The sequence below is a fragment of the Nicotiana tabacum genome, chromosome 19 (assembly GCF_000715075.1).
Source record: "Nicotiana tabacum cultivar K326 chromosome 19, ASM71507v2, whole genome shotgun sequence".
In the NCBI taxonomy this organism is placed as follows: Eukaryota; Viridiplantae; Streptophyta; class Magnoliopsida; order Solanales; family Solanaceae; genus Nicotiana; species Nicotiana tabacum.
Window position 1 is genome coordinate 113,371,296 of NC_134098.1, and position 19,990 is coordinate 113,391,285.

The window sequence follows — 19,990 nt, forward strand, 5'->3', positions numbered from 1 at the left end:
ATTTTAAATTTGTTTGACCTTTTTCTGCTAATTGATTTACCTGTTTAATTAAAACTTGGTTTCTTTTATACTGTGCATTATTTGAAGGTTGTTTTTTTTTAAATTAAAAATTATTAATATGAAGTATTTGACATTTTTAAATTTGATATTGAAGCAACGTATTAAAAATTTGAAATATTATCTTCCCGAATTATTTATTCTTGAATATTTTCGTACGATTTTTTGATATTCATTCTGATGGAGCCGTGAGCTCTTTATTGTAGAAAAATTATTATTGTTGGATTATTCTGGCATGAGCCGTGAGCTCTTTATTATTGAAAAATATTGTTGTTGATTTATTGTGAAAAATTGAAATATTGGGCACTTGAGGTGCAAATTGTGATATATTGTGATATTAATACGCATGCGGTGGTATAAGGTCTGGGTATTGAAATGCATACGGTGAGATAAGAGTGGCTTGATACGCGTGGCTAGTAGGGGTGACTACTAGAAGTCATGTGGTGTGATAAGGGTGGCTAAAATACGGGATGCTATTTCGGGAAAAATATTTTCTTTAAATAAATCGTGAAGGCTCCCGCGGTGATATAAGGAAATGAGATATTGTGAAATTATTTATAATTTGGGACTACGAGGCGGTACCTCGGTAGTGCCCTTGTTGATATTGATTTATGGCCATAGTTGCCTTCGATTAATTGTTGTGATTTTTATAAAGTTGAAAGAAATTTTCTTTTGATTCCACGAGATATTATTTGCAATTATTTGGTGTCATTAAATGTGACATACTATTTGATTCATTTTCATTGTCATTTGATTTTACTATATTGTTAAACATTTTACCATGCCATTATTATATTCCAGTAGGGCCTCACCTGACCTCGTCACTACTCTACCGAGGTTAGGCTTGACACTTACTGGGTACCGCTGTAGTGTACTCATACTACGCTTCTGCACATCTTTTTGTGCAGATCCAGGTACATTTTACCAGCCTAGACGTCAGTGAGTTACTTGCGCACGGAGACTTCGAGGTATATCTGCCAGCGTCCGCAGACTCCGGAGTCCCCTTCTATCATTTTATGTTGCTTCCTTATATTTTATTTAGACCTTAATATATGAGACATTGAGAAGCAAATTCTTAGAAGCTTGTGATTTATTTCTACCAAATTTTAAGAGTTGAAATTATTTGAATTGTAGTTTATTTATTTCAGATATTTATTATTATTCCGCATTGTTAGGCTTACCTAGTTTTAGAGATTAGGTGCAATCACGATATCCTACGGAGGGAATTTGGGGTCGTGACAATTTTCAAATTTAAAAAACTTGTCACCAGTTTTTCAATATTGGAAGATTGCTATTTTTTAGTTTTACAAATTTACCCTATTTAAAAAGACCCCATCAGCTATTAAGCTAGGTAACCATCAACTACCCACTTTCCCTTGCATAAAGTCAGAAACACAAAACGCAAGCAATAGGTTCTCTTCTCACCAAAGTGTGCGGCTGTCTTTCCCACAAGTCCTAGTTGATTCTTGAACTCAGCCTACTAGAAGTTTGATTATATGGTTATGAGAAATATATGGCTATGTATGCTTTTGCACCTTTTCTGTGTGTCAGTAGAATTAGAGCGTGTGATATTAATTTTGCATTTTTTGTGTGTTGCAGTAAAGCAGAATATGATAACAGTTAAACAATAGCATATTTGATTGTTTGTTTCAAGCAAGATGATCAAATTAGGGTGGTTTTGATATTTTTTTTATAAATTGTGGGTATAAATCATGATTCATGATTTTGAAAAAAAAGACATCCAAATATGTTGCAAGAATTATAACCAAACACAACTTTATTTTCAATTTAAGTTTTAGTGAAATTTCAAATTTGAAAAAATATTTTGGAATTCATGTCCAAACGCCTACTAATATATATCTAAGACGTCATAAGCATTTTTAATAAGGCTTATTTTTATAATTTAATTTAATATCATTTTCCACCAAATAGTACTTTAATTTGACTCATTTATTAACTCATGAAAGAAATCATATTACTTTAGTTGTTTCCTATAAAAATAGATTAACGTAATAATTACTTGAGCGCTAGAATAAAAGAAAGTGGAGTCCTATGAGAAATTGACTTTGTTTTCCCACATCGAAAGTAGAGTAACTCCTTCCGACCCTTCTACTTTTACATAATATCATGACAAATAAAGAGGCAACAAAGATTTAGCGTGATTTAACCATTTTTAAGAACTACATTGGAATTGATTCTTAGGTTTGAGATTTGTTGGTGAATTCAAGAGTTCGATTCCAAGACCCGTTCAAGCTCAAGGCCTTGTCAAGTTGTGAATGTCGTTGAGATTACCGTCGAATATAACGACGTGATAAACAGAAGTCTCTTTATATTCTCGAGAACTGTGTAACAAGTTTCTTTCTGCTAAAAGTGTAGACTATCATCAATGGCTCGGTTTCTCCGTCAAGGTAACTGGGATAAGTTACATTGTTATTTCCAAATTTGGTTTATACAATTTTTATGTGCTTATGAGTTTTTTTTATAATCAAATAATAAAGTTGTAAAAGTTAAGGATATAGAAAATGTAGGATTAATCAAATTTGAAAAAAATTAAAATGATTGAGATACCATAATCCAATTGATCTAACCAACTTCAATTTACTGAGGTCAAGATAGATTGGATAGATTTAGGATGAAAAGTGAATCAAAATTAAACTTTACTAGTGAATACTATTTAAAATTGGTGAAAAGTGAAGTCGTCTCTCTAAATTTTTCCAAATTTTGGAGCACCTCCCGATCATTTCTCTCAATGTTAAAAAGCCATCAAACTAATATCGTCAATTGTTTACCCCTAACGTATATCAATGGATACTGCAAAATTCTTTTATCTTTTTTGTCTAAGAGAATAAATTTTGTCAAAATGGTAACTAAAGTATATGATCTTTTCAATTTAAACCCTAATATTGGATATTAATTGCAAGTGGTTCATTAATACATCGAAAATGAAATTAAGGAATTTAATGTGAACAAGGAAAAGTTAAATGTGTGTCAATTTCAAACTAATAAAAGTCAAATACAGTCAAACATCTCTATAACCGTCGCGTTTGTTCCGATATTTTTTTGATGCTATAGTGAAATATTGTTATAGATGACATATATTTTAACATAACATAAAAAATTGGTTTAGAGAAAACTTGGTCTTTATAGTGAATGTATGTTATATAAAAATGTTGTTATAGTGAATGTATATCATGTCAATTTCATTCGAATAGCAAATTTGTTATCTCATAAAATAAATTTGGGTATCAAAAATTAGAAGTTCTTTAAATTTTACATATATTCCTAAACAACCATACAAACTATTATCCAACTTTATTCACTTTACCCACAGTAGTACCCATAAATTATTAGTCTTTTAATACTTTCTCCTTATGATTTAGTTATACCTTTTAAGATATTTATCGTGAATAATTGACGAAGTATTTCGTTATCATAATTTTATACTTTAACAAATAAGAACATATAAAGAATTAACAAATATGAAGTTATAACAAAATAAAAGGAAAAAAAATCAATCTAATTGCCTATGTGATTTTTATCCCATTAAATTTTATGTTAAATATCAATAAATTTTAGAATCAAGAAAAAATATGATGATTGTACAAGAAGATATCACATAGCTACTGTTTTGATAATCTATTTTAGGCTGTTGTCACTTTAATAAACAATCTCTTTAAAGATAAAACATTAAAGATATATCATTTACATAAGTCCCAGTTTTATTCTTCTCATTATAATATTTCCTATTGTATTCTCTAAGATATGAAGAAAGAGCAACCACTGAGCATATGTTTATATAACGAATGTATACATTTCATAGTGTATTTAATTTTGATAAGGAAGCATTAGTAGAATATTGTTGCTATTTTATTCCAAATTAGATGTTTCCTTAATAGTATTAGACTATAATTGAGAGAAAATTTGAAATTTGAAATTATAATTCGAATTTTTTTTTTAAACTTATGGCATATACTGAATTTCTGTTTTTGATAAACTAGAAAATTGAACTTATGTTAGAGCAACTATAAAAGAATGTGCGCTTTTAATATATGAAGCATACAGTGCAAATTTAGAATATGCTACATTTTTCTTTTTTACATGTTCCTATTGGATATTAAGATTTTCTAAATTCAGTCTTCTTGTTAAACGAAATTTTCTTTAAGATATTATGATTATTTACTTTAGTACTCATGAAATTATCCCAAAGTAAAAAGGAAAAGAAAAAAGACAATAAATAAGGTGTTTAAAAACCCTTACTCATAGTTTTGAGAGTCACACTTCAGAAGTACTTTGTATTTTCTCTCTTCCCTCTCTTCCTCCTCAGCTCTCCTGCCACCTGCTCACCTCCCTCAGTTGCTCTGTTCTCCCGTGGCGTACAACTTCAGAAGCTCAGTGTACCAACACTTGTTACATAAACCCTTTTAGCCAAAAGGCTGAATTTTTCTCCGCAATTAAAGAAACCCATCAACATTAATCGCATCTTCAGCATTTTTAGCTTCTGTTTTGCACCATGAATGCCCCTATAATTGGTAATCTTGAGACCCCATCTACAAAGATTCTTATTTTTTTATTTCTGTTTTTTGAAATTTTCGTATATTTTGGGATTTTTTCGTCATGAAAGTACTGATAAGAATGTATGCAGGTGCACAGATACATGCCTTTTTGATTGAAATTTTATTATGACAAAAAGGTGAATTTTTATCTTAAAAAGGATAAAAAAGAAACCCAATAATGTTTGGCGCAGCTTCTGTATTCTAACCTTTTGTATTTGCACAGTGCTCCAATTTCTGTTATTGTTGTTGTTGTTGTTGTTTTTTTAGTTTCGTTTATGCTAACCAAAAAGCTAAATTTCCGCCTTTGAAAAAAAAGAAGAAGAAACACCCCTTTAGCATCTAAGGGCAGCTTCAGCAATTTTAGCTTCTATACTAATTTTATTCCATGAAAAAAATACTGCTTTCGTTTCTTCTCTTGTTCTTTTTAGGTTTCTTTTTGTTAAATTTTGATAAGAATGAATATAGGTGCACATACATAGGGATAAATTTGAAGTCTTTTCTTCTGTTTAAATTTTTTTCTTTTTGCTATGTGTTTAATTCTGATCGCATGCTTACTATTTGCTTTTGTTCTTTTGGGTTCTTTTCTGGGATAAAGATCCATTGCAGGGAGATTTCCCTGAAGTTATAGAAGAGTACTTGGAGAATGGGATCATGAAATGCATAGCCTTCAATCGTCGTGGTACCCTTCTTGCAGGTATAATGTGAATAACTCTTAACTGAACTTGTTTTCCCCTTTGATTGTGCTTTTGACACAACTAACATGAACTATGCAGGTTTTGGTTCTTCTTTTGACACTGGTTTTGCTGATTTTTTTTTTTTTTTCTGTCATTATTATGAATCGTGTTTGCTTGGTCAGGGTTAGAATATTCATAGGCAGAGTGGTATGTAAAAACTTTTTAAGAGATAAATTTTATATAATTGTAATGCAGCTTTCTTGGGCGTCATGAAAGGCCAAAATTTGACGCTTCCTTTGGTCAAAAAGTTTCGCTTTAACCAATCATTTGTCCAGTGGATCTATCTCAATATTATTTCCTATAATTCGGTAGTTCATGTAGCTCTTTTGCTTCCATTCTTGTTTTTTATTTTTTGAATCATCATGTTTAATTAGATTAATATAATCAATTGATATCTTGAAACCAGTTGATATCTTGTTGGTGCTAAAAAGCTTAAGATTTTGGTTGTCGCTTTAGATTAATAACTTTTAGGAAAGATATGCTTGGTTTGTGAAACCTAAAATGCATTGAATTTTACAGCTGGATGCTTTGATGGAAGTTGCCTTATCTGGGATTTTGAGACCAGAGGCATTGCAAAAGAATTCAAGGACGAAGAGTGTGTTGCCTCAATTACAAGTGTTTGTTGGTCAAAGTATGGTCACCGCATACTTGTCTCTGCTGCTGATAAGTCCTTGACGCTGTGGGATGTGGGTCAAAGGAGAGAAGATAACTCGGACCACTCTACAGCAAACCCCTTTACAAGCTCGCCTACATCCTGGGTCCTCTACTCCATCTATTTGCTTGGTGTGCCCCCTTTCATCTGCTCCCATGATTGTTGACTTGGACACAGGAAACATGACTGTTCTCCCTGTCTCGCCGACTGAAGGAGGAAATGGACTTGCTCCTACTTCAAAAAATAAATCTTCAGATGGATCTGCCCCATTTTCTCCTACTGCAGCTTGCTTTAATAAGTATGGAGATCTGGTTTATGTGGGGAACTCCAAAGGGGAAATACTTATAATTGACCATAAAAATGTTCAAGTTCGTGGTATAGTTCTTGTTCCAGGCAGCGCTGTTATAAAGAACATTGTGTTTAGCAGAAATGGACAGTATCTCTTAACAAATTCAAATGATCGCACAATAAGAATATACGAGAACCTTCTTCCCATAAAAAATGCAGTTACGGGTCTAGATGAAGCAACCAATGACCTGAATGAGCTTGAAGGGGTAGAGAAGCTGAAAGCTGTTGGAGCGCAATGTTTAGCGCTGTTTCGGGAGTTTCAGGATTCTGTCACCAGAGTGCACTGGAAGGCTCCATGTTTTAGTGGTGATGGCGAGTGGGTTGTTGGTGGTTCTGCCAACAAAGGAGAGCACAAGATCTACATCTGGGATCGGGCCGGTCATCTTGTGAAAATTCTTGAAGGACCAAAGGAAGCGATAATAGATCTAGCTTGGCATCCTGTCCATCCTATTGTTGTCTCTGTTTCGCTAGCTGGGGTAGTTTATATTTGGGCAAAAGACTACACCGAGAATTGGAGTGCTTTTGCTCCTGATTTCAAAGAACTTGAAGAAAACGAGGAGTATGTTGAGAGGGAAGATGAATTTGATCTCAATCCGGAAATTGAGAAGGTGAGGGTATTACTTGTTGAACTTCTTGAAAAGGAAAGAAGTATAGATAATGCGTCCTTCATTCTTTTCTTTTTCTGTTTTTTGATATGAACATGCTGCTGCAGGTTAAAGAGTCAGATGCTAATGAGGACGAAGATATTGATATTGTTGGCGTGGAGAAAGATTCAACTTTCAGTGATTCAGATATGTCACAAGATGAAATTTGCTTCTTGCCTGCTGATCCAATTCCTGATGCTCCAGAGCAGCAGGACAAGTGTGTTGGTAGTACCTCAAAGCTAGGAGAGAGCAACCAATCTGGATCCCCTCTTTCAGAAGAGGCTGGACAAAATGGGCAAGTGAATCACGAGTCCAGTCCTTTTGAAGGTGGCAAGACATTTTTTATTATACCTTAAATAAATCAAACTATTATGAATCCTGTGATTCAAGAACGTTACGTGAAAGAAAATGTTGATAAAATCTATATCCACTGCCCAGTTGACAGTCCTAAATGACAGCCTCCTAAGGTTACCAGCTCTAAGTTTAACGCTTATGTTTCAATATTTGCAGAATTTGTGTCAGGACTTTTTCTTGGATACCAATCAACTATGCCTAGATCCCAATCTCAAGATTTTTTTTGAGAATGCCCAATCTCAAGAACTTTTCTTGGATAGTGAAATTAATATTGCTATTAGATGACTCAAAGGTCTATATTGGCTTGAAAGTTGCCTTTGTTCTGTCTTTGTTATCTTAGGTTTTGTTTGTTTTTTGAGTGTATTTGTCTTTTAGTTTTCAACATATCACCATTTTGTGTTTTATCTTCCCTATTCGACTTGTCTATATGTTTTATTATGCGTGTTTGTAGTGCGTGAAAGACGCTGTCCTCAAATATTACACAAATAACAAATTTAACTCAAATATAGCACATATTCCACTGGAGGGGGAACAGAAGATATCTGTTTTAATAGAAAATATATGCAGCAAACGTGATTTTTATTCTTTGTTCATGAATGACCTCTGCTGTTAAGTTATGATGGGAACTCTTTACTTAGAACGAACAAAGATTTGGCTTCTTATTAGCAAATATGTATTCTTTATAGTTGTCAGGCCTCAGATTTCCCATTGTTGATGGACCCTTCCTACCTTCTGTCTTAAGAACCTGTAAAATAGGCTATGAAATTGTATCATGCCATTTGAACAAGTGAAGTTGCTCTTATAGATCAATTGTAAAACACAGCTTGGTCTCTGAAGATGTAGGGAAGTCACCATCTACACTGAAGCAGAACTGTTAAGAGTTCAATTTGCTCAGTAGTTCTGCTAGGAATCCTTGGATTTTTTCTTTCGTAATGTGCTAATAGGTATCTTTATCTGGGAAAACTTAATTTGACCTTGCAATGGAAAGAGAATGTGAAATTTAGTTACACATATGTATGAATCTTGATAGTAGATAACTTATAGTTAATCTTTTTTACTTTCTTATAAGTTAATACAGCCATTGATAATTCTGCTGCAGAGGACACAGGCACAACATGCTTGAAAAGGAAACGAAAGCCTTCGGAGAAGGTATTGGAGTTGCAAGCTGAGAAGGTTAAGAAACCCTCGCAAAAGACAAAACCATCTGGTAAACATCAAAACTGAAAGAATACCTGTAATCAGCTGGAAATTAATGAGTTCCTATCCAGAACATCTTAAACTTTTTGTTCCTTTTTTGTTGTTAAAAGGCCTCCTGTGGTAACCTTTCCTGTTTTAATGCTTGAGACATCACTCAAAACTTTTATTTATGGCCATTAGAGTACCACCTTTAATTCAGGAATGACAATGAGCATTCCTTGAGATGTTACTATAAACTCGAGTTCTAATGGATATAGTTTTTAGTTAGTTCTTGGTGCAACTTCATTTGCTGATCTGGGACCTTCCCCCTCCCCATGTAACTCTCTCTCCCTCTCATGCGAAGAGAAAAAAGTTTATGTGTTGGTGATGTTAGTTAGAGTTGATTTTCATGCATATGCATATAGAACTGAAACTACTTAAAATTGTCTGTCTTTGGTATTTTCCCTTTTAGATATCTCTTGAGTTGCCGCTCAACTCTTAAATACAGATTCCTTAAACTTCTTTATATTCTGTTCTTTCTGCATGCTGTCATGATATATAGCTGGCTAATAGTCGGATTTGAAGCTTAGTTGGGCTATTAATTAGGAGTTTGACTTTGGGCACTTATTTTTCTCTAAAGGACTGAATTTTAGCGAAAATATGCATAAGGGATGTTGGGTGAAGGAGAGACTAATCCAATTCTACTCTGTCAATCTTTTATTTTTCGTTTTCTCTACTTCATTGCTTTGAGAAATATGTAGCGTAGAACCCTATATTAAGCCCTCCTTAAAATTCGAAGTCAACTGACAAATATCTCAAAAACAAAAATGTAAAAAAACTGAGACGACCCTTTTCTCAATTGCAATGTGTTGCAAGGTATAAGTATTGTTTCTCCTGTTCAAAAGAAGAAGGGATCCTTACACAAATAGCCGGCGATATTCATTGTTTACTTTTTCTAGCCATATACATAGATTATACATTGATTTTACATACTTATGCACATAATACATAAATTATGCATATATTATACCTCAACCGGCTATGTGGTTGGGTGGGCGGCTATTTGGGTTAATTCTTCAAAAAAGAAGGTAGAAGTATTGTTTCTTGGGTTACTGTTAAAGGGTCTCCTTAAGTACTGGCTTACGCATGTTGTTTTGAGCTTCTTTGGTTATTCTATCATTTCATAGATGCTCAAGAATTGATTACGTTAAAATTTTCGAAATTTTGATATAACATCCATTTTAGTTTTCTGGTATTCTCACTTTTTTGGCATTGAAAGTTTTATGAAACTCCTAAATCTATCAATTCTTGCAACGTTACTAATTGTTTTTTTTTTAAAAATTCTTTAACCATTCTTTATTAGAGACATTGACGTAGTCATGTAGCAATGCACTATTCATGTTAATACAGTAAACAAAAAAGTAAATGTTATTTTAAAATAGGATCCATATTATGCTTTAACCAGGAAAAAAGAATAGAAAATGCACTAAAAGCCAGAATTTAAGCAACTATCTTTTATGCATTAGTATTAAGTATCCTTTCTCCTTAAAACCAACAATAAAATGTTCAATTTAATCTCCACAATTTTTTGGTGTAATTCGATTTTAGCAATCTGTTTTTTGTTCATTTTTGAGGAGTTTTTTTTTTGTGTGTGTGGGGGGGGGGGGGGAAGGGGGTAGGGAAAATGATGGGTCTGGTGAGAAATCGAAACTTTTAGCAGCTCTACCGGTGAGCTAACACTCAATTCTTGGTTTCTTTTTCACATTTTACTTGTTGTCCAGCTCATTTCCTTTTGTCACAAACAAGTTATTATGTGGTTTACTAACTATGATTAAAATTTTAAAATAAAAGTTGACTTTATTATAAGGTACATATAATTTGGTTTTGTTGTTTAAATGCTTGGAAGTAAAAACATGTAACTTCGAGTGACATTAACATTGCCAGAAATTTATCATCCAATGTTAAATTTGAGATTTCAAACCTTATAGTTGCTATATGCACATTTATAGCTATTAATGTAAAAGAAGTAGTGACATTCTGTATTTTTTAAGAACAAACTAACTGGTGACCATGCTTTGGAACTGCTTAGGATGCTTTTTTTGTTGAATTTTTTTTACTTCATGTCAATCAAGTATGCCTCAGTAAAAAATTAAACCTATTTATTTAAAATTCATTGTCTTGTTTAATTGTAGACAGGGCAAGAAGATGCAATCATGCAATTAGAATAGGAATAAACATTTCTCTAAAATAAGGAAACAAAATAATCCCAAGGTTCATGAAATGATTTAGTTTCTTAATAATTAAGCTTGAACTTACTGAAATCAATTTGTTCACTAAGATAAGGGATTAGTATGAATTACAAGTATGTAACAAAGAAACAAGCTAATTAGATCGATATGGAAGTGAAATTCTAATAGTAAATTGGTAGAGTAATGGAGTTTTACCTGTAAAAAGTAAGTTTTGCAGAAAAATCTAATAGTAGTCAATCTTATGGTATAAAATAGGGAAACAAAATAACTGTGAGTAAAAAGGTTAATTTCCGTCATAGATATTTTACCTGTAAAAGCGGTTATCAAAGAATATGTTTCTACCTATAAAAGATACATTTCTTAGAGAATTATGAATTCGTAAGTAAAAATAATTCGCGTGTGTGCGTGTGAAGCAAAAAAGGTGAATTACAGGTATCTAATATTAATGGATAAGTAGATCAAGTAATTAGATTGGTATTGACTGTAATAAGGAAAAATAATCTTAATTATTAAGTAACTGCTAATGTTGAGATATGTCTATGAATCAATCTTACGTACAAAATGAGGAAACAAATTAATGTTTGGAGTAAGTAATAATAAATTGGTTTCCTAAAAATAAATTACAGATATCTGATTTGGTTAACTAAATTAAGGAAATTAGTTATGGGTGTTCAAAATGATTAGATTGACATTAATATTTCAAGGAAACAAAATTCTAATAAACAAATATTATTGATCTCAATTTACAAAAGAGGTAACAGATTAATTTCGGTATTAAGTAGATGTGGTTTTGATTAATGTAGAAACTGCTCTCTTCATTTCATTTTATATGACGGTGTTTTGTTAGACATGGAGTTTAAGATAAAACAGAGAAAACTTTTGACACAAACTAAATCTATATAATGTACCTCCTTGTCAAAAAGTGTATATCACATACCAAAGATCCCCTTAGTATTTAGTGGTTTATAACATGGCATGTGGCCATGTTATTCCCTATAAGAGCATGTTATCATGGTAAATGAAAATGTTAGTACTAAAGAGTTTCAAATATAAAAAGGTTTTGGTCTTTTTGGGATAGACCAAATAGGAAAAAGTGTCGTACAAAATGGAGTGAGAAGGAGAAAAAAGGGGATGGAAAGAGTATAAGAAAGTATATTATCAACCTTGAGAAAATTGATAAATATGAACTGTCAGTCCCCTATGCAGAGATTATTAAGTGACAAGTGATATGATCAGATATATTATTTCTTTGTTGGCAAAAGTATTGTATTCACTGTTGAATGCAGCGCCCTTGATGCTTCATAATATTTACAAATTTAATGTCTAGTTAGGTCAATAAATCTAGATAATCATCTAGGTATAGTACATTAATTTGGCTGCACCACAAAGACGTTTTCCTAGACAATGTTGTTTCAGCTTTAATGTGGAAATGGCCTTCCCTCCAATGCACCTCCTATTTCTGCTTCCAATGTTGGCCATGCTATACATAATGGGGTCATTTCTAGAATTCCTAGTTCTGAGTAGAATGACTTTTCCACGTTGAACATGTCAGTATAATTGTTCTTAGCATCACCTACTTGCATTGAACAGAGGTAAAAGCATATTTCATACCTCTCTGGCCATGTCACGATGTAAAAGGAGGTAGATTAACTGTTTCCTCCTCATTTTTGCACATGGAGAACCAACTACTCAGCTTCTAATTTTCTTCTTCAGATTTTCCATAGTTAAGGTGCTTCCTGGCACATAATGCAGTCAAAGGCAGCCTGTTTTGCGTAAAATGAGCATTTCATTGATCTTGTCCGTTCTCCGAAACATTACATCCTCTTCTAGATCTGTTCCAACTTTGTGCATAATTTGGAATAAATAGTCTCTGTCAATTATTGTGTGGTGACTGACAGCGTGATAAGACCAGATCTTATGCATATGACATAATATGTAATAAGCTTGGCTTTTCTGTGAGGTGAAAACTAGCCACATATTCAAAGCTCAAGCTTCGGAGGAAAGTGTATTTAGTACTTTGACTTTTGGCTTCATCTGCTAAACAGAAATACATACTAGGGAGCTGTTTGGTGGCTCTATTTTGTGAAACTTTAAGTTTTCTACCTTAGATTTCTTTTCTCAAAAAGATAGTTCAGTACATGTCCTTAGAATGATATGATAAAGATAAATGAGCCATCCATAAGTTGTCTGTATGCTCAAAACCCAACATTGTAAGTTAAGTCAGATATAGACTTCACTAACCAAATATATTATCATATTGACAATTTTGGAGCATCTGAGATTATTTTCGAAAGAGAAGCCGAGAGGGACTTTTTTTGCCAAATGCAAAGTGAATTACTCCAAAATGTAGTAGATTATATATATATATATATATATATATATATATATATAGAGAGAGAGAGAGAGAGAGAGAGAGAGAGAGAGAGAGAGAGAGAGAGAGAGAGAGAGAGAGAGAGAGAGAGAGAGAGAGAGAGAGAGAGTTGTGGGTATTTTAGAAACAAGTACTCGTTAGTTTTGGTTCACTTCCAGATGGTAGGTCGATTATCTACTGTAAAAGCTGAGCTTAAGAGTAGATTATATCATATTCATCAGCCAAGACATGGTTTGGCAAGCCTAACCTTGTAATTGGGCTTGGTTGACAAATTAAAAGTTGCTATTGCTTTTGTTTGACAAATTATGATGTCAATACGTATGTAGTATGCGAGAGTTTTATTCTTTTGCTTTCTGCTAATTTTACTTTGAGTCTATTTTCTTGTGCTTAAACTATTTAACCTTGGTTTTGACAGTAATTATAAATTTCAACTTTAAGAGACTTTCTGCTATAGTAGCTTTAACCACCAACTTTAACAAGTTTTTATCCCACAGTAGCTTTGACCACCTCACTACCTTGTTCCCTACTAGTTTCTATCCTAAATGCCACAAAACACTCTGCCATACTTCGCAACTGTGGTAACCTTTTGGATATCATTGCCATCCTAAATATAGAGAAGGGGAGTGGGGACTGGGATTATTAAGGTGTGAAAGTCATGAAGGAAAGTTGTAGGATTAGGATATTTTGTAGGACTAGGACGTGAAAGCTGTTTACGTACGTCCTGTTTCTTATTCATTTTCTCTTTGCCTTATGCTGACATTACCTCATATCCAAGAATAAGTTATGATCTAGAATCATTCCCTATTATTGTGAAACCTTTTTCATTATGCTTTCTAATAATTTTACTGCATATCTTGACATTTGCAGGTTAATATCTGATCGAGTCGAAGCAGATTAAGAGATTGCTTCACTGGAGGTCAGGTTAATTTGTACAACAGTAAGCTGTGAATTAAGTGTAAACAAGCTAGTGATTCCATCTATAAATGGGCTGTAGAGCGCATTTGATGCTGCTTTGAAGTTGTCCAGACTTGCACCAACAAACAGATTTTTTAGCGGAGTGGTAGCAGTCAATCCAGACACTTAGAAAGACTAACTGTTAACATGAACTGACATTAGAGCATTACATTAGATTTATCCACTGTTGATGGGGCAGCGTCTGAAGAACTTTGCCTTCTTTCATGGATAGAGATTGACCGATGCTTGTATATTCAGCATGTAAGGAGAATCTGGACTGCAAGGTTAGACGATGTTGGGGTTGGGGGGGTGTCTCCCATGTACCAGAGCCATTCAAAGCTTGCTTATATTACAGTAACTCTAACAAATTATGATTAACTTAGACTTGAAAGAATTATTTATTTCTACATTTCACATATCCACTTTTCAACCCCATCTCCTTTTATTTGCACAAATTAAAAGTATCACAATTCAAGTAAATTTGTACATTTTTACATAATTGAAGTGTTGTTATTTACTCAGCTCTCCCAGACCCTATGGAGTGATAAAGATAAGCCCCAAGTGCCATAATCACCAGCACAGCCGCTCCAGCATTCACAAGCAGTTGTCTCTCTTCATTTAGCTCCGCAAGACTTTTCTTCAAATTGCCAATACTGGATTCTCCACCAAGATAAGAAGAGGTACCAGCAGCTACTTTACCTGTAATTTGCCCGTCTTTTGATTCTTTGTGCACAACTTTTTCTTGGAACTTCTCTATTAATTCTTTACTCTTTTCAGCAACCTTCTTTCCTCCTGCTTCATGGCTCTCCTTTTTTTCAACTTCCTTGCCACTTTTGACCAATTGTGTTCTGTTCTGATCCGACTTGTCTTCTTCTTTACTCTTTTGAATCTTTGGCTCAATACTCCCTACTAGACCTTCCAATATTTTCTTCTCATCTCCTTGTTTTCCCTGTATTCCTCTAGAATCTTGATCTTTGTCTACACGTTGAGGCTTTGGCAACTGAGCTGTGGGTTTTAAAGGGGTTGGTTTTCTTGGGTTTTCGATAGTTGGATAAGTTGTTTTGGGAGGAAAATCAGTATCCTTTTGAGTCTTTGATGATTCAGCAGTACTCCCCAGTTGATCTTCCAAGACTTTCTTCTCATCTCTTTGTAATTCCTTTCCTGCTGTAGAATCATGATATTTGACAACATTTTGAGGCATTGGTAATTGAGCTGTGGGTTTTAAAGGGGTTGGTTTTCTTGGTGTTTCAACAGTTTTGGGAGGAAAATCTGTAGTATCCTTTGGAGGAGTTTGTTTTGTGGGTTCGTATGATAATTGCTTGGGCATTTTGCAAGGCATAGTGATGGTAAGGATTCCATTCTCAAATTTGGCATGGATACCTCTCATGTTAGAGTCATCTGGTGCTTGAAAATCTTCTTGAAAGCGATTCCATTTGTTGCCTGCTACAAATCGTTCTCCACGTACCCTCACTGTGTTCTTTCCTTCTGTACTAACTCTAATGTTCTCCTTCATGAAACCTGCAGCCAAATAAATCAAAGACAATTTGAAGTTCTATTCTTGATACATATTATTAAAGTGTTTCAAGTTAATGTGAAGTTTATATGCTTTCTGTTCTACCAAGATACATAATCTGAGTTTTGCAATTTTTGTGATCCTGTAGTTCACTATGAACTATGGTAATAGAAATTTCACGTTTTACAAAATCAACTTGGTGTGAGGAGAATAACCCAAAAAAAAATTACACGCGAGGATAATGACATTTAGGAATATGGCCCTTAGTCTTGCTCATAAAAAACTTAAAATAGTTATAAGAGATCACTCTTTTGTATAGCTTCCTCTTAGATATTTGTATTCAAACCCAAATACATGGAACAACCAATCTATTGGTATGCCATACGTCATTTTTTAAAATTATGATTGAGTTACAAATCTAAACTCTTCAAATATTAACCGGGATTAATCAAAGGAAAGGCAAAAAAGATATCAATGTTAAAACATATTCTACAAAGTAAAATGTTAGACCATCACTCATTTTCTTTAATCCTTTATTCAATTATTTATATTAACTCTTAAAAATAAAACCGTGCATGTAAATTTCTTTTTATCTCCTATTCCATCTATGATTCGAAAAGTTGTAAAGATCATTAAAAATGCGAGTCGCTCGCTAAGCTCACAAAAGACTATCATTATTACTCAAAAGATACCTTTCTTAGCCGTAGCTACTTTATCGGCCTTTTAGTTTTAGCTAAGATCAAGTAACAATTCTGAGGAAACAGAATTCGTTTTAGTTTTCTATGTTTCTCCTATCTGTTTGAACGATCTCTTCAAGCTTACCTATAATTTCAATTTTCAAACAAAGTATATGGACTATCATCAACGTAACAAAATATGTTTCAGTAATTCACATAATTAGAAAAAAATAAGTTTTGTAGCAGAATAGAAATAATGAACAGACCAGGAAGATAAATAAGTAGTTTTTCAGCCTCTTCCTCTTTATGCCGCTCATAAACTGGCCTAAAATCTTCATAAACTGGTCGAACTGCCACTCGCGGCGGCCGATTAGGCCGAACTCCATCACCTCTTGGTCTCATTGCCATTTAACACAAAAAAAGAAGTGCAAATTTCTATTAAATTCTCTTGTTTTTGCTTTTGTCAATTATTTGAGACTTTGTGAGCTTTGATGAATGTTTTTTGGATTACAATATCTTCCATTTTATATGTGTGTGTTTGCATTGCATGGGACATCAAAGACTTTGAGAATTGTAACTTTTGGTTTTGTTTGTTTCCTTAAGGATGAAACTATTCCAATTTCATTACTTCAATGTTGTGGTTGTGGTCGTTTGAGGTTTGTCCAATTGGAGAAGGTAAAGCAACAAAGTTCTTTGTTTGTGCTACACACTTCCCTGGCCAGGACAAAGAATTTCAGGCCATTATTTATATTTTGTCACCTTTTTAAATGTCTTTGCAAATTATAACGAACTATAAAAAACTTTATGAAGTGGTCTAAAGTTGTCTGGAAGCGGTAGCTTAAATTTTTTTATACTTCCGATTGTGTACTGCATGGGTTATATTTGCAAACTTTTTAAAACATGGACAAAACATAAACAGTGGCCTCAAAAGAAATTTATTTACAATTATATTAGTTGTATATATTTTGTATGTCGTTTCTACACCCGACATACAAAATATATACAATTTGTTTATGTCTTCTTTTTCGAGTTTCAATCTGAAATTTCAACCAAAACCACCTCGAATCTTCACCAAATTCTTTTAAAATTGAGATATAAACTCCAAAGGATATTCCCAAGCATTTGCAACAATACCTAACCCGAACAAATAATAATTTCACAAATTTTAATTTTTTGAATTCAAAACTTTGAAGCTTTTTAATGGCTATCAATGGAGTTTTTAATGGATTAACAGGGTTTCCAATTCAATCTACTTGCTTTTGATTAGTACTATTTAGTTTATTGATTCCATCAACCTTAAAAAAATCTACTTAGACAGATTAAGCTAAATTAAACAAGCAAATCTGTAGATTACAATAAATAGAGTGTTACAATTTAAAAACAAAAGGTCGATTGAACTGAATTGCGAATTGCAATGTTCTAACTTCTCTGTTTATATAGTGCAATTAATTTTGTTATTTAGCATTTCGATTAAAAAAGGTTTGATCTTTGTTTTGCTTCGAGGATGGCTGCTTTCATTTGAGAAGCGTATTGTACTTTTTAATGGAAAGAGAAGTCCACAGTACACATGGAAGGCAAGGTTGGAGATGCCTTTTTAATGGTATTTTATAAAATTTTATATATAAATGGTAAATTGTACTTCTTCCGTTTCAAATTAGATGAATTACTTTTCTTTTTAGTGTGTTCCAAAATAAATGACACATTTTTAAATTTGAAAATAATTCAACTTTAAACTCTTCATTTTACTCATTTTACTCTTAATGAGAAGCTTTTATAACCACACAAACGTCATGGCCCAATAAAGCTTTTACCCCTTAAGCTTTTAAGACCACAAGTATCAAAAGTCTTTCTTTTTTTTTTTTTCTTAAACTCTGTGCCGTGTCAAACTATTTCGTCTAAATTGAAACGGAGGGAGTATATGATAACGTAATTAAGTGATAACCTAAGGGTAAATAAGTTTATAATATGGTACTTGTGATGACCAAAAATGTCATCTTTAAATTAAATAAGTAATTCTATGTTCTAAGACCTCGAAAAGTACCATTTATCATTTCTCGACTTGTGTGCACAGTCCGTACAATTTTCCGGAAAGTTTTTTATGTGAAAAATGGATTAAAATGGGAAATAGAGCTTTAAAATTCAAGTGAGTTGACCTTAATCAATATTTTTAGCAAACGGACCCGGATCGGTATTTTGACAGTTTCGGTAATCCCGTATCGTAATTTGGGACTTGGGCGCATGCCCGAAATTTAATTTAGAGGTCCCTAGCTCAAGTTATGACCATTTAACGGAACTAGCAATTTAAAGGCTAAATATTCCAAGTTTGACCACAGGGTTGATTTTTTGATATCGGAGCCGGAATCCGATTCTGAAAATTTAAACAGCTTTGTTATGTCATTTATGACTTGTGTGCCAAATTTGAAGTCATTCCGGATTCATTTAATATGTTTTGGCACGAGATTTGCAAATTGAAAGTTTAAAAACCAAAGTTCGAATCGGGGTGTGAATTATAATTTTAGTGTTGTTTGACGTGATTTTAGACCCCGAGTCAGTCCGTATTATGTTACGGGACTTGTTGGTATATTCGAATGGGGTCCCAAATACCCCAAAAGTGAAATGGATCAAAATCGGAACAAGAATTGGACTTAAGCAAAAATCTGAAATTTGGGTTCTGGTATAATCGCACATGCGAAATTTTGACCGCAGGTGCGAGCTCGCAGAAGCGAGACATCCATCGCAGATGCGGCCCTTGTGCGCAGAAGCGGACGTCGCAGGTGCGACATTTTATCCGCAGATGCGGAACCTCGCATGGCAGCCCCTTTTCGTAGATGCAAAATTTTTCTCGTGGATGCGAGCTCGCATGTGCGAACCCAGGCACCGCAGATGCAAAAATGCTAGGTAGAATACATAAAATCGGGTCTTAGCCATTTTTACTCATTTTTTTGAGTTATAAGTCTCGGATTTGGGCGATTTCAAGGGGGATTTTCACGACTTTGAACTAGGTAAGTGTTATTTATCATAAAGTGATTATATTTCACAAATCCATGTCTATATTCATCATATATTTCGAATTTAGATGGAAGAAATTGGAATTTTTGTAAAACTTTTCAAAAACAAAAATTTAAGATTTGAAGGTCCATTTGATATCGGAATTGGACAAATTTGGTATGGTTGAACTCGCATCGGAACGAGTGTTTGGATTTTGTGAGTTTTTTCGGGATTTGAGACGTGGGTCCCACTGCCGAATATTTTAATGAATTTTGAATTTTTATCCGAAAAATTTATAAATTCATATGGAATTAATTCCTATGATTAGTATTGAATATATTAAATTATTTGTGAATATATTTGAAGCTTTCGGAGGCAAATTTAAAAGGAAAAGTTGTGGTTGAATAATTGATTGGAATTTGCAAAGCGAGGTAAGTGTCGGGGTTAACCTTGACTTGAGGAAATAGAACCCTTAAATTGTTTGTTATGTAAATTGAATGTAAGCGACGTATAGGCGAAGTGACGAGTGTCTATACGTCGTCAAATTAATTATTTGCCTGCTTACTTGAAAAATCATAAATTATTTTTAATCATAACTTAAATATTATAATAATTATTTCTCTCTCATTCTTTGTCAAATATTAATTCTTGAATTCCTGAATTAATTGTTACATGTTATTTGAATTATGTGCCTTAATTATTATTTGATATTTAGCATAT

The 19,990-nt window shown here is 33.3% G+C and overlaps 2 protein-coding genes across 2 annotated transcripts; one reads left to right on the plus strand and one right to left on the minus strand.

Annotated features, from left to right (window-relative positions):
• The first annotated feature begins 4,320 nt into the window (after positions 1-4,320).
• LOC107781895 (protein RBL) lies at positions 4,321-14,507 on the plus strand. The gene is given in 7 exon segments (XM_016602744.2): positions 4,321-4,586; positions 5,206-5,304; positions 5,864-6,033; positions 6,035-6,952; positions 7,057-7,315; positions 8,442-8,549; positions 14,006-14,507. Coding segments are annotated over 7 exon segments (1,578 nt in total). The 5' UTR covers positions 4,321-4,567; the 3' UTR covers positions 14,011-14,507.
• Positions 14,508-14,515: 8 nt separating this feature from the next.
• LOC107782065 (uncharacterized) lies at positions 14,516-16,882 on the minus strand. The gene is made up of 2 exons (XM_016602927.2): positions 16,549-16,882; positions 14,516-15,610 (listed from the first exon to the last, which is right to left on the minus strand). The coding sequence occupies exons 1-2, from the start codon at positions 16,688-16,690 to the stop codon at positions 14,607-14,609; spliced, it is 1,146 nt and encodes a 381-aa protein (XP_016458413.2). The 5' UTR covers positions 16,691-16,882; the 3' UTR covers positions 14,516-14,606.
• Positions 16,883-19,990: the final 3,108 nt, after the last annotated feature.

What these genes read in the sequence shown, in the direction of transcription:
- LOC107782065 (XM_016602927.2), bottom strand. Translation starts at nt 16,690, where the DNA reads ATGGCAATGAGACCAAGAGGTGATGGAGTTCGGCCTAATCGGCCGCCG. An exon ending in ACTACTTATTTATCTTCCTG is followed by an intron (nt 15,611 to 16,548) that starts GTCTGTTCATTA and finishes ATTTGGCTGCAG; the next exon opens with GTTTCATGAAGGAGAACATT.